The 14,000-nt window shown below is 50.5% G+C and overlaps 1 protein-coding gene across 1 annotated transcript in view; it reads right to left on the bottom strand.

The window, feature by feature from the left end:
- LOC132805629 (nuclear receptor ROR-alpha A-like) overlaps positions 1–917 on the bottom strand; it is a 36,156-nt gene extending 35,239 nt beyond the window's left edge. Inside the window, exon 1 of the mRNA XM_060820810.1 lies at positions 772–917. Within this exon, the coding sequence (XP_060676793.1) occupies positions 772–778 (7 nt within the window). The 5' untranslated portion in view covers positions 779–917. The remainder of the gene's footprint in view (positions 1–771) is intronic.
- Positions 918–14,000: the final 13,083 nt, after the last annotated feature.

Raw genomic sequence — 14,000 nt, 5'->3', positions numbered from 1 at the left:
TTCCACACTGTAAGTAATCTAATCTAATGAGGGGTCAAATGGCCTGCTTCTACACTGGATGGATTCTGTAATTCCATGAATCCTGGTCTCTCCTGCTGTTTTAGATTTGAGATTTCCCCAAGGTGGGATCCGGGAAGTGAAGAGGGAGAGAGAGAGACAGAGATAGAGAGAGAGAGAGAGACTGAGATAGATAGAGAGAGGGACAGAGATAGATAGAGTGAGAGACAGAGATAGATAGAGAGAGAGAGAGAGACAGACAGACAGACAGAGATAGAGAGAGAGACAGAGATAGATAGAGAGAGATAGATAGAGAGAGACAGACAGAGATAGATAGAGAGAGAGACAGAGACAGAGATAGATAGATAGAGACAGAGAGACAGAGATAGATAGATAGATAGAGTAACAGAGATAGAGAGAGAGATGGGGAGAAGCTGGTGTACTCTGAGAGCAGTAAGTGAAAGCCTGTGAACTGGGGGATGTCCAAAGGGAAGGGGGATTAATTGAGGGGAATGAGGAAGGTCACCAGAGAAGTGGGAGGGTAGGAACAGGTTTGGAGGGACGGGGAGGGCAATGAGTTGGTTGATGGAGAAAGTTGTTGGGATTTGAGAGACTGGTAGGTTTACCAGGAACTTTCAAAAGGAAGAGGGAATATTTAAAAAAGGAATTAGCAAAGGGGGTCTGTGGGGAGCGTGAGCGTGCGGATTGGAGGGGAGTTTTACAAAAGGGCTGACACAGCGAGATGGGCCGAGTGGGAAACAGCTGCTTGCTTACCTCTCATTGCAGCGCTGCCTGTGGCCTTTCTGTAACAACTGCTAACTGCTGAAGAGTGAGAGGGAGCACGCTGCAGCAGGATCTCTCTCTCTCTCTCTCTGTCTGTCTCCCACCACCTGCCAGGGACTGCTCACCTCTGGGAGCACTCACTCACTGCTCTCTACAATGAGCTGAGTCTGCTCAAACTCAACTCCACCTCCCCCACTGTGTCTAATCACCCTCCCTCTCTTGTCTCCCCACCCTCTTCCTCTTGCCCGTGCTCTCTTTCCCTTCTATTTCTGTGTCTTTACTTTTTCACCCAAATCCCTCCATCTGTCTCACTGACCTCTGTCTCTCTCTCTCTCTCCCTCCTTCCTGTCTCTCTCTCCTTCCTGTCCCTCACTCTCCCTGACTCTACCTCTCTCTCTCTCTCTCCTTCCTCTCTCTCTCTCCTTCCTGCCTCTCACTCTCCCTGACTCCTTCTTTCTCTCTCTCTCTCTCTCCTTCCTGCCTCTCTCTCTCCCTGACTCCGTCTCTCTCTCTCTCCCTCTCTATCGCTCTCTCTCTCTCTCTCTCTCTCTCTCTCCTTCCTGCCTCTCACTCTCCCTGACTCCATCTCTCTCTCTCTCCTTCCTGTCCCTCACTCTCCCTGACTCCATCTCTCTCTCTCTCCATCCTTCCTGTCTCTCACTCTCCCTGACTCCTTCTTTCTCTCTCTCTCTCCTTCCTGTCTCTCACTCTCCCTAATTCCATCTCTCTCTCCCTCCTTCCTGCCTCTCACTCTCCCTGACTCCTTCTTTCTCTCTCTCTCTCCTTCCTGTCTCTCGCTCTCCCTGACTCCTTCTCTCTCTCTCTCTCCTTCCTGTCTCTCGCTCTCCCTGACTCCTTCTCTCTCTCTCTCTCCTTCCTGTCTCTCGCTCTCCCTGACTCCTTCTCTCTCTCTCTCTCTCTCCTTCCTGTCTCTCGCTCTCCCTGACTCCATCTCTCTCTCTCTCTCTCTCTCCTTCCTGCCTCTCACTCTCCCTGACTCCATCGCTCTCTCTCTCCTTCCTGCCTCTCTCTCTCCCTGACTCCGTCTCTCTCTCTCTCTCTCCTTCTCTATCGCTCTCTCTCTCCTTCCTGTCTCTCTCTCCCTGACTCCGTCTGTCTCTCTCTCCTTCCAGTCTCTCTCTCTCTCCCTGACTCCACCTCTCTCTGTCTCTATCTCTCCTTCCTGTCTTTCGCTCTCCCTGACTCCGTCTCTCTCTGTCTCTCTCTTTCCTTCCTATCTCTCACTCTCCCTGACTCCATCGCTCTCTCTCCCTCCTTCCTGTCTCTCACTCTCCCTGACTCCATCTCTCTCTCTCCCTCCTTCCTGTCTCTCACTCTCCCTGACTCCATCGCTCTCTCTCCCTCCTTCCTGTCTCTCACTCTCCCTGACTCCATCTCTCTCTCTCCCTCCTTCCTATCTCTCACTCTCCCTGACTCCATCTCTCTCTCTCCCTCCTTCCTGTCTCTCACTCTCCCTGACTCCATCTCTCTCTCTCCCTCCTTCCTGTCTCTCACTCTCCCTATCCCCATCTCCGTCTCTCTCTCTCTCTTCTACCTGCCTCTCACTCTCTCTGTCTCTGTCCCCCTATATCTCTCTCTCCTTCCTGCCCCTCACTCTCCCTGTATCTCTATATATGTCCCTCCTTCCTGTCTCTCACCCTCTCTATCGGTCTGTCTCTCTCTCTATGTCCTTCTCTCCCCTCCTGCCTCACAACCACTCCATTTCTCTCTCTGTCTCTACCTCTGTCTATGTCATTGTCTGTCTTTGTCTCTATTGCTGCCTTCCTTCATCTTCCCACCCACAAATCCTCTCACTGTCTCTCTGTCTCTCTCTTTCTCTCTGTCCCTTTCCCCTCTCTATGTCTGCTGTCTCCACCCACTTCTCTCTCGCTCTCTGTCTCTCCGTCTCTCTCTCTGCTTCTCTATGTCCCTTTTTCTCTCTGACACACTCTCTCTCTTTGCATCCCTTTGTCTCTCTCTCTCTCTCTGCCACTCTTTCTGTGTGTGCCTCTCTCCTTCTCTCTCTCCATCTCTCTCTCCTCTCCCTCTCTCTGTGCATCTCTCTCTCTCTGTCACTCTCTCTGCATCTCTTCTCTCTCTGTCAGTCTCTCTCTCTCTCTCCCTCCCTCTCCCTCTCTGCATCTGTCTGTATCTCCCTCTCGTTCTCTCTTTTTCTGTCTCCTTCTCTCGTTTCTCTGTCTGCGTCTCTCTCTCTCTCCTCTCCTCCTCTCTCTCTGCCTTCCTCTCTCTCTCTCTGCATCTCTCTCTCTCTCTCCTCTCTTTCTCTGTGGCCCTCTATCTCCATTGGCTCTCTCTCTTGTCTCTCTCTTTCTCCTCTCCCTCTCTCTCTGTGTCTCTCTGTCTTCCTCCCTTTCTCTCTCTCTCTGCATCTCTCTCTCTCCTCTCTTTCTCTGTGACCCTCTCTCTCCCTTGTCTCTGTCTGTCAGTTTGTCTCTCTCTCTTTCTCTCTCTCTCTCTGTGTGGCCACCTTCTTTTTCCTCTCTGTAAAACTGCTTTAGGCTGGCGAAACGGTGCCACACAAATGCAGTGCTCAATGCCCAGGAGGCTGGGGGCATTGTCGCCCTCGCCCACCCCTCCATCGGTTCCTCATCCCTCCCCCCCCCGCCTACTCCCTGTGATATGGAGGGGGGGTGGGTAACGTGTGAGGAGGTGCTGAGGGTTAGAAGTGGGCAGACACACAGGTGGTAGCATTGGCTCCTGTGCGCCTGGTGTGCGGGGAGGCGTGGGTTGGCGGCGGTGGTGAGGATGGGCAAGGGTCTCGAGCAGCTGTTTCCTGCCCAGCGCCCCGTCACCACCTGCACCCCTCTCCATAGGCGGCAGGCTGAGCAAGCAGCCACCGCAGTGTGGGCTGATGGCTCAGGGAAGGGGTGGGTGTGTAGTTAGAAAGGAGCTACACCCCACCACCCCCTCCAACAACTGCCCCCCCCCCTCCTCCCAGTTTATCCCGCACCCCTCCCCCCCCCGCGTTCTCCATACCCTTTCCTCGCCCCATCCCTCGTTGTCCTCTCTCCTTCCCCACCTCAACCTCCCTCTCTCTCTCTCTCTCCCTCATTCTGTCTTCCTCATCCTTTCACACTCACTCTCTCTCACCTCCCTCACTCTCTCCCTCTCTCTCTGATTCTCTCCTACTCCCTCTCTCCTCTTTCCCTCTTTCCCTCTTTCTCTCTCTATTTCTCTCTCTCTTTCTCTCTCTCTCTCTGATTCTCTCCCTCTCTCTTCCTCATTCATTCTTTTTCCCTCTTTCTCTAATTCTCTCTTCACTCCCTCACTCTAACTCCCTCTTTCTCCCTCTCCTATTCTCTCCCACTCCCTCTCTCTTGCTCACTCACTCCCTTTCTCTAATTCTCTCTTCCTCTCTGACTCTCTCCTCCCTCTCACTTTCTGCACTTTTTCCCTCCCTCGCTCCTTGGTTCCCTCACTCTCTCTCCCTCTTCCCTCCATTCTGCCCCCTCTTTCTCCACGTTTTCCCTCACCACTTTCTCCAACTCTTCCTGTCCCTCTCTAATAGTCTCTGTCTGTCTCATTTCCATCCTTCCCTCCCTCCATCCAATTTCCACATTCTGTCACTCTTTCCCACCCTCTCTCTCTGTCTCTCTCATTCTCCCTCTATCACTCCTTTTTATCTTTCTCTTTGACTCATCCCATCCTTCTCTCTGAGTTTTCTCTCTCTCCTCACTCTACCTCTCTCTCTTTCTCTCCCCTCTTCACTCTCTTGTTGAGCTTCCCTGGTTCTCTCTCTCTCTTTTTCTCATTCCTTTCTCTCTCTCTCTCTCCCTCTCTCTCTCCCTCTCTGTCTGTCTCTCTCTCTCTCCCTCTCTCGTTCCTTCCTCTCTCTCTCTCTCTTCCTCTCTCTCTCTCTCTCTCTTTTTCTTGTTCCTTCCTCTCTCTCTCTCCCTCTCTCTCTCTCTCTCTTTTTCTTGTTCCTTCCTCTCTCTCTCTCACTCTCTTTCTTTCTCTCCCTTCTTCACTCTCTTGTCGAGCTTTCCTGGTTCTCTCTCTCTCTGTGTCTCTTTTTCTCATTCCTTCCTCCTCTCTCTCTCTCTTTCTCTCCCTCTCTCTCCCTCTCTCCTCCACCCTTTTGTCTACCCTCCCTGTTTCTCTCTCTATCTGTCTATCTTTCTCTTTCACCAGTCTCCTGCCCCAACCTGTTACACGAAACAATGCTCAGGCAGATATTCGACCACAAGGGGCATCACAGGCTATCTCCTCCTCACCATTCAGAGGAGGTTGGTGGTCTCTGCCACCTCCTGGCATTCGAGTCAGTGCTGGCATGGGGTACTGCAGCCCAGTCTTGGCAGTTTGGTCAAGGGACTGGCATCCTACGCACTTCAGTCCGGGAGATGAGAGGGTGGCACGGAGGCTCAGTGGTTAGCACTGCTGCCTCCCAGCTCCAGGGACCCGGGTTCGATTCCCCCCTCGGGGGCGACTGTCTGTGTGGAGTTTGCCATGCTAAATTGTCACGTAGTGCCCAGGGATGTGCAGGTTAGGGTGGATTGGCCATGCTAAATTGTCACGTAGTGCCCAGGGATGTGCAGGTTAGGGTGGATTGGCCATGCTAAATTGTCCCGTAGTGCCCAGGGATGTGCAGGTTAGGGTGGATTGGTCGTGCTAAATTGTCCCATAGTGCCCAGGGATGTGCAGGTTAGGGTGGATTGGCCATGCTAAACTGTCCCGTAGTGCCCAGGGATGTGCAGGTTAAGGTGGATTGGCCATGCTAAATTGTCCCATAGTGCCCAGGGATGTGTAGGTTAGGGTGGGGATCCGGAGGGGGCGGTGTGGGTGGTGATGGTGAAGGTGTTGGTGGTGCTCCTATTACACACAGGAGCTGGCACGAGAGGATATGATGCACCAGCCACCATCTGACCTTTTGCTGACAAATGCCAGTGAAATTCCCCACCCACAGTCCCCTGTTATCACACGGTACCAGCCTGGGTAAAGATAATCGTGTACAGCAGGACATGGACCACAGATAAGTTCTCCAAAGGACAGCCAGCTCCCAGGGACCCAACACTGACAACCAGCACAGGCTCCAGGGTTAAAGTCTTTCAACCCCTCGATTAGATATCAGTCTGTAACTCCCTCCTGGCTATCTGTTATTCTGTATATAACCCACCCCGAACCCCTCGATTAGATTCCAGTCTGTAACTCCCTCCCGGGTATCTGTTATTCTGTATATAACCCACCCCGAACCCCTCAATTAGATTCCAGTCTGTAACTCCCTCCTGGCTATCTGTTATTCTGTATATAACCCACCCCGAACCCCTCGATTAGATTCCAGTCTGTAACTCCCTCCCGGGTATCTGTTATTCTGTATATAACCCACCCCGAACCCCTCGATTAGATTCCAGTCTGTAACTCCCTCCCGGGTATCTGTTATTCTGTATATAACCCACCCCGAACCCCTCGATTAGATTCCAGTCTGTAACTCCCTCCCGGGTATCTGTTATTCTGTATATAACCCACCCCGAACCCCTCGATTAGATTCCAGTCTGTAACTCCCTCCTGGCTATCTGTTATTCTGTATATAACCCACCCCGAACCCCTCGATTAGATTCCAGTCTGTAACTCCCTCCCGGGTATCTGTTATTCTGTATATAACCCACCCCGAACCCCTCAATTAGATTCCAGTCTGTAACTCCCTCCTGGCTATCTGTTATTCTGTATATAACCCACCCCGAACCCCTCGATTTGATTCCAGTCTGTAACTCCCTCCCGGGTATCTGTTATTCTGTATATAACCCACCCCGAACCCCTCGATTAGATCCCAGTCTGTAACTCCCTCCCGGGTATCTGTTATTCTGTATATAACCCACCCCGAACCCCTCGATTAGATCCCAGTCTGTAACTCCCTCCCGGGTATCTGTTATTCTGTATATAACCCACCCCGAACCCCTCGATTAGATTCCAGTCTGTAACTCCCTCCTGGCTATCTGTTATTCTGTATATAACCCACCCCGAACCCCTCGATTAGATTCCAGTCTGTAACTCCCTCCCGGGTATCTGTTATTCTGTATATAACCCACCCCGAACCCTTCGATTAGATTCCAGTCTGTAACTCCCTCCCGGGTATCTGTTATTCTGTATATAACCCACCCCAAACCCCTCGATTAGATACCAGTCTGTAACTCCCTCCCGGGTATCTGTTATTCTGTATATAACCCAACCCGAACCCCTCGATTAGATTCCAGTCTGTAACTCCCTCCCGGGTATCTGTTATTCTGTATATAACCCACCCCGAACCCTTCGATTAGATTCCAGTCTGTAACTCCCTCCCGGGTATCTGTTATTCTGTATATAACCCACCCCAAACCCCTCGATTAGATACCAGTCTGTAACTCCCTCCTGGGTATCTGTTGTTCTGTATCTAACCCATCCCGAACCCCTCGATTAGATTCCAGTCTGTACCTCCCTCCCGGGTATCTGTTATTCTGTATATAACCCACCCCGAACCCTTCGATTAGATTCCAGTCTGTACCTCCCTCCCGGGTATCTGTTATTCTGTATATAACCCACCCCGAACCCTTCGATTAGATTCCAGTCTGTAACTCCCTCCCGGGTATCTGTTATTCTGTATGTAACCCACCCCGAACCCCTCGATTAGATCCCAGTCTGTAACTCCCTCCCGGGTATCTGTTATTCTGTATATAACCCACCCCAAACCCCTCAGTTAGATTCCAGTCTGTAACCCCATCCTGCGGAGCTGATATTCTGTATATAACCCATCCCGAACCCCTCGATTAGATTCCAGTCTGTAACTCCCTCCCGGGTATCTGTTATTCTGTGTATAATCCATCCTGAACCCCTCGATTAAATTCCAGTCTGTAACCCCCTCCCTGTTTACTGTTATTCTGTATATAACCCACTCCGAACCCCTTGATTAGATTCCAGTCTGTAACCCCCTCCTGGGTATCTGTTATTCTGTCTATAACCCACCCCGAACCCCTCGATTAGATTCCAGCCTGTAACACACTCACAGGTACATGAAACATAGAACAGTACAGCACAGTACAGGCCCTTCAGCCTTTGATGTTGTGCTAGTCTTTTATCCTATTCAAAGATCAGACTAACTTACATCTCTTCATTGTACTATCATCCAAATGCCTATCCAGGATTCGCTTAAATGTCCTTAACGTATCTGACTATACTACCACTGTTGGCAGTGTATTCCACACACCCACCACTCTCTGTGTAAAGAACCTACCTCTGACATCTCCCCTAAACCTTCCCCCAATCACCTTAAAATTATATTCCCTCATGATAGACATCTCCACCATTGGAAAAAAAGTCTCTGGCTATCCACTCTATCTATGGCTGTAATCACCTTGTACACCTCTACCAAGTCACTCCTCATCCAGTGAGAAAAACCCTAGCTCCCTTAACCTTTCTTCATAAGACCTGCCCTCCAGTCCAGGCCGCATCCTGGTAAATCTCCTCTGCACCCTCTCTAAAGCTTCCACATCCTTCCTATAATGAGGCATCCAGGACTGAACACAATATTCCAAGTGTGGTCTAACCAGGGTTTTATAGAGCTGCAGCATAACCTCACAGCTCTTAAACTCAATCCCCCGCTAATGAAAGCTAACACACTGTATGCCTTCTTCACAACCCTATCAACTTGGGTTGCAACTCTGGAGGACATGGACCCCAAGATCCCTCTGTTCCTCCACACTGCCGAGAATCCTGCCTTTAACCCTGTATTCTGCATTCAAATTCGACTTTCCAAAATGAATCACTTCACACTTTTCCAGGCTGAACTCCAGCTGCCAATTATCAGCCGAGTTCTGTATCCTGTCAATGTCCCGTTGCAACCCACAACGGCCCTCCGGACTATCCACAACTCCACCAACCTTCGTGTCATCGGCAAACGTACTCACCCACCCTTCCGCTTCCCCACCCAAGTCATTTATAAAAATCACAAAGAGCAGAGGTCCCAGAGACGATCCTTGTGGAACATCACTGTGGTCACCAAGCTCCAGGCTGAATAGTTTCCATCTACCACCGCCCTCTGTCTCCTATGGGCCAGCCAATTCTGTATCAAGACATTCAGACACTGTATCCCATGCCTCCTTACTTTCTGAATGAGCCTACTATAGAGAACCTTATTGAACACCTTGCTAAAGTCCAGGTACTCCACATCCACTGCTCGACCTTCATCAATGTGTTTTGTCACATCCTCAAAGAATTTAATAAGGTTCGTGAGGCATGACCTGCCCCCCACAAAACCTTGCTGACTATCTCTAATCAAACTATGGCTTTTTTTTTTAAGTAATCAATCTCTCACGATCTTCTCCAATACTTTGCTCACCCCAACGTAAGACTGACTGGTCTGTCATTCCCAGGATTATTCCTATTCCCTTTCTTGAACAAGGGAATAACATTTGTCATCCTCCAACCATCTGGCACTATTCCAGTGGGCAGTGAGGATGCAAAGTTCATTGCCCATAAGTGTAGCAATCTCTTCCCTCGCTTCCTGTAAAAACCTTGGGTATATCCCGTCTGGCCGAGGGGATTTATCTATCATTATACCTTTCAAAATTCTCAGCACATCAACCTGCTCGAGTGCATCAGCCTGTCTCACACTGTTCTCTCAAAGTCAAAGTCCCTCTCCGTAATGAATATTGAAGCAAACTATTTGTTATTTTATGTATAAACCACCGCAAAACCCTCGATTAGATTCCAGTCTGGAACTCCCTCCCGGGTATCTGTTATTCTGTATATAACCCACCCAGAACCCCTCGATTAGATTCCAGTCTGTAACTCCCTCCCGGGTATCTGTTATTCTGTATATAACCCACCCCGAACCCCTCGATTAGATTCCAGTCTGTAACTCCCTCCCGGGTATCTGTTATTCTGTATATAACCCACCCCGATCCCCTCGATTAGATTCCAGTCTGTAACTCCCTCCCGGGTATCTGTTATTCTGTATATAACCCACCCCGAACCCTTCGATTTGATTCCAGTGTGTAACTCCCTCCTGGGTATCTGTTATTCTCTATATAACCCACCCCGAACCCTTCGATTTGAATCCAATGTGTAACTCCCTCCTGGGTATCTGTTATTCTGTCTATAACCCACCCCGAACCCCTCGATTAGATTCCAGTCTGTAACTCCCTCCCGGGTATCTGTTATTCTGTATATAACCCACCCCGATCCCCTCGATTAGATTCCAGTCTGTAACTCCCTCCCGGGTATCTGTTATTCTCTATATAACCCACCCCGAACCCTTCGATTTGATTCCAGTGTGTAACTCCCTCCTGGGTATCTGTTATTCTCTATATAACCCACCCCGAACCCTTCGATTTGAATCCAATGTGTAACTCCCTCCTGGGTATCTGTTATTCTGTCTATAACCCACCCCGAACCCCTCGATTAGATTCCAGTCTGTAACTCCCTCCCGGGTATCTGTTATTCTCTATATAACCCACCCCGAACCTTTTGATTTGATTCCAGTGTGTAACTCCCTCCTGGGTATCTGTTATTCTGTCTATAACCCACCCTGAACCCCTCGATTAGATTCCAGTCTGTAACACCCTCCCGGGTACCTGTTATTCTGTATATAACTCACCCCGAACCCCTCGATTAGATTCCAGTCTGTAACTCCCTCCCGGGGTATCTGTTATTCTGTATATTACCCACCCGAACCCCTCGATTAGATTCCAGTCTGTAACTCCCTCCCGGGGTATCTGTTATTCTGTATATAACCCACCCAGAACCCCTCGATTAGATTCCAGTCTGTAACTCCCTCCCGGGTACCTGTTATTCTGTATATAACCCACCCCGAACCCCTTGATTAGATTCCAGTCTGTAACTCCCTCCCGGGTATCTGTTATTCTCTATATAACCCACCCCGAACCCCTCGATTAGATTCCAATCTGTAACTCCCTCCCGGGGATCTGTTATTCTGTCTATAACCCACCCCGAACCCCTCGATTAGATTCCAGTCTGTAACTCCCTCCCGGGGTATCTGTTATTCTGTCTATAACCCACCCCGAACCCCTCGATTAGATTCCAGTCTGTAACTCCCTCCCGGGGATCTGTTATTCTGTATATAACCCACCCCGAACCCCTCGATTAGATTTCAGTCTGTAACTCACTTCCCCAGTATCAGGATTTTCCTGCACCCCCCAAACTCCGTGGGATTTCCGGGATTAGATTCCAGCTGGTAATTCCTTTGTGTCCGTATAGACCCAATCCCAGGTTCCCTTTGCGTTAAAACCGAACTTTGCCCACGCAGTTAAACAGGGTAAAAACTTACATCTGTGTGTCTTTTTGGCAACTGCATCACCTGAAACGAGAGCGAAATGAAAATTAAACACTTTTGTGCTGATTCTGAAGAGTGCTGGGGAGAATGGATTGAGCTGGTCTGGGTCACTTGGCTGGGTGAAATCAGACCTGGAGTCCTCAGATGGAGAATAACTTGGCTGTCATCCCTAGATCACTAGGTTACTAGACAGTGAAAGAAAAAGAGAGGGATGGAGAGCGTATTCCATTTCCACATCCTCTGCTTAAACAGATCATCAATGGGCCCTCTCTCATTTAATTAACATCCTCCACTTTTTCAAGGTACTGCTGACTCCCTGTCAGCCCTCTATGGCAGACATTTCAACACTTAAATCCTAAGTCCTGAAAAATTACTAATAATATTCTTTTAATTCCAAGTTCCTTTTCCACCCAATGATCTGGATGTTCTGGCTGACTCAGCAGCTGCCTGTATTGCTCGCAAACAAAGCTTTTGGCCGTACTTCTGATAAATCAAATTTTCCCTGAGAGAATTCCGATGTGTGGCTGGTTGCCCGTTCCGTCTCAGTGCCCCTCCGAACACACAGTTCACTTGCTCCCACCTTTATGTGGGATCGTACCACTTTTTAGAATCATGCACGCCCCTCCAGTCCACCCCAAATCCCGCAAAGTGTTCGACCCCACACACACTTCCCTTCCCTGTCCCCGTAACCCGGCAATTCCCCACGGCCAATCCACCCTAACCTGCACATCCCTGGGCACTACAGGACAATTTAGCATGGCCAACCCACCCTAACCTGTACATCCCCGGGCACTATGGGGCAATTTCCCATGGCCAACCCACCCTAACCTGTACATCCCTGGGCACTATGGGACAATTTAGCACGGCCAATCCACCCTAACCTGCACATCCCTGGGCACTATGGGACAATTTAGCATGGCCAACCCACCCTAACCTGTACATCCCCGGGCACTATGGGACAATTTAGCATGGCCAACCCACCCTAACCTGTACATCCCCGGGCACTATGGGACAATTTAGCATGGCCAACCCACCCTAACCTGCACATCCCTGGGCACTATGGGGCAATTTAGCATGGCCAATCCACCCTAACCTGCACATCCCTGGGCACTATGGGACAATTTAGCATGGCCAATCCACCTTAACCTGCACATCCCTGGGCACTATGGGACAATTTAGCATGGCCAATCCACCCTAACCTGCACATCCGTGGGCACTATGGGACAATTTAGCATGGCCAATCCACCCTAACCTGCACAGCCCTGGGCACTATGGGGCAATTCCCCACGGCCAACCCACCCTAACCTGCACATCCCTGGGCACTACATGACAATTTAGCATGGCCAATCCACCCTAACCTGCACATCCCTGGGCACTATGGGACAATTTAGCATGGCCAATCCACCCTAACCTGCACATCCTGGGCACTACGGGACAATTTAGCATGGCCAATCCACCCTAACCTGCACATCCCTGGGCACTACATGACAATTTAGCATGGCCAATCCACCCTAACCTGCACATCCCTGGGCACTATGGGACAATTTAGCATGGCCAATCCACCCTAACCTGCACATCCTGGGCACTACGGGACAATTTAGCATGGCCAATCCACCCTAACCTGCACATCCCTGGGCACTATGGGGCAATTCCCCACGGCCAACCCACCCTAACCTGCACATCCCTGGGCACTATGGGACAATTTAGCATGGCCAATCCACCCTAACCTGCACATCCCTGGGCACTACGGGACAATTTAGCATGGCCAATCCACCCTAACCTGCACATCCCTGGGCACTACATGACAATTTAGCATGGCCAATCCACCCTAACCTGCACATCCCTGGGCACTATGGGACAATTTAGCATGGCCAATCCACCCTAACCTGCACATCCTGGGCACTACGGGACAATTTAGCATGGCCAATCCACCCTAACCTGCACATCCCTGGGGCACTACGGGGCAATTTAGCATGGTCAATCCACCCTAACCTGCACATCCTGGGCACTATGGGACAATTTAGCATGGCCAATCCACCCTAACCTGCAAATCTTTGGACTGTGGGAGGAAACTGGACCACCCGTAGGAAACCCACAAAGACACGGGCCGAATGTGCAAATTCCACAGAGACAGTCGCCCGTTGACGGAATCGAACCCAAGTTCCTGGCACTAGGAGGCAGCGGTGCTAACCACTGAGACACTGTGCTGTCCATTAAATGGGGTACAGGCAGCATTGCCTGGTTACAGATATTGTCTATCCCCCTTGCAACAGAGGGCACTGTTTGGAGTCTATCTGATCTCCCCTTTGGTCTGGAGTCCCAGGGAGGCATGGGGTAAGGACAGTGGCTCATAGGCAGGGCTCTCTGGTGCAGGGCCACTCACGCTGCAATGACATTCCTGCACAGACACATGGCTTTCCACAGATCGCTGTGCACTCACTGAGTGACTGAAGGGGAGAGAGAGAAGATGCAGTGAAGAGCGAGCAGGATGAGTAGAGCTGGCAAGAAAGGGAGAGATGGTGAGAGACAAGGAGAGATAGTTGGTAAAACACCTAGATAAGAGAGAGATGGTGGGAGATAAGACACAGGCTTGGAGGCTCAGTGTTGAGGGAGCAGGCACTGTTGGAGGATCAGCACTGAGGGAGCGGGCATTGTTGGAGGGTTGGCACTGAGGGAGTGGGCATTGTTAGAGTGTCAGAGCTGAGGGAGCGGGCATTGTTCGAGGGTCAGCACTCAGGGAGCAGGCACTGTCGGAGGGTCAGCACTGTGGGAGTGGGCACTGTTTGAGGGTCAGCGCTGTGGGAGTGGGCACTGTTTGAGGGTCAGTGCTGTGGAAGCGGGCACTGTTGTAGGGTCAGTGTGGAAGGAGTGGGCATTGTTGGAGGGTTAGCACTAAGGGAGCGGGCATTGTCAGAGGGTTGGCGGTGAGGGAACGGGA

This window comes from Hemiscyllium ocellatum, chromosome 50 (genome assembly GCF_020745735.1).
Source record: "Hemiscyllium ocellatum isolate sHemOce1 chromosome 50, sHemOce1.pat.X.cur, whole genome shotgun sequence".
NCBI lineage: Eukaryota > Metazoa > Chordata > Chondrichthyes > Orectolobiformes > Hemiscylliidae > Hemiscyllium > Hemiscyllium ocellatum.
Note: the sequence above shows the minus strand (reverse complement) of the source record. Positions and strands in the feature narration are given on the sequence as shown.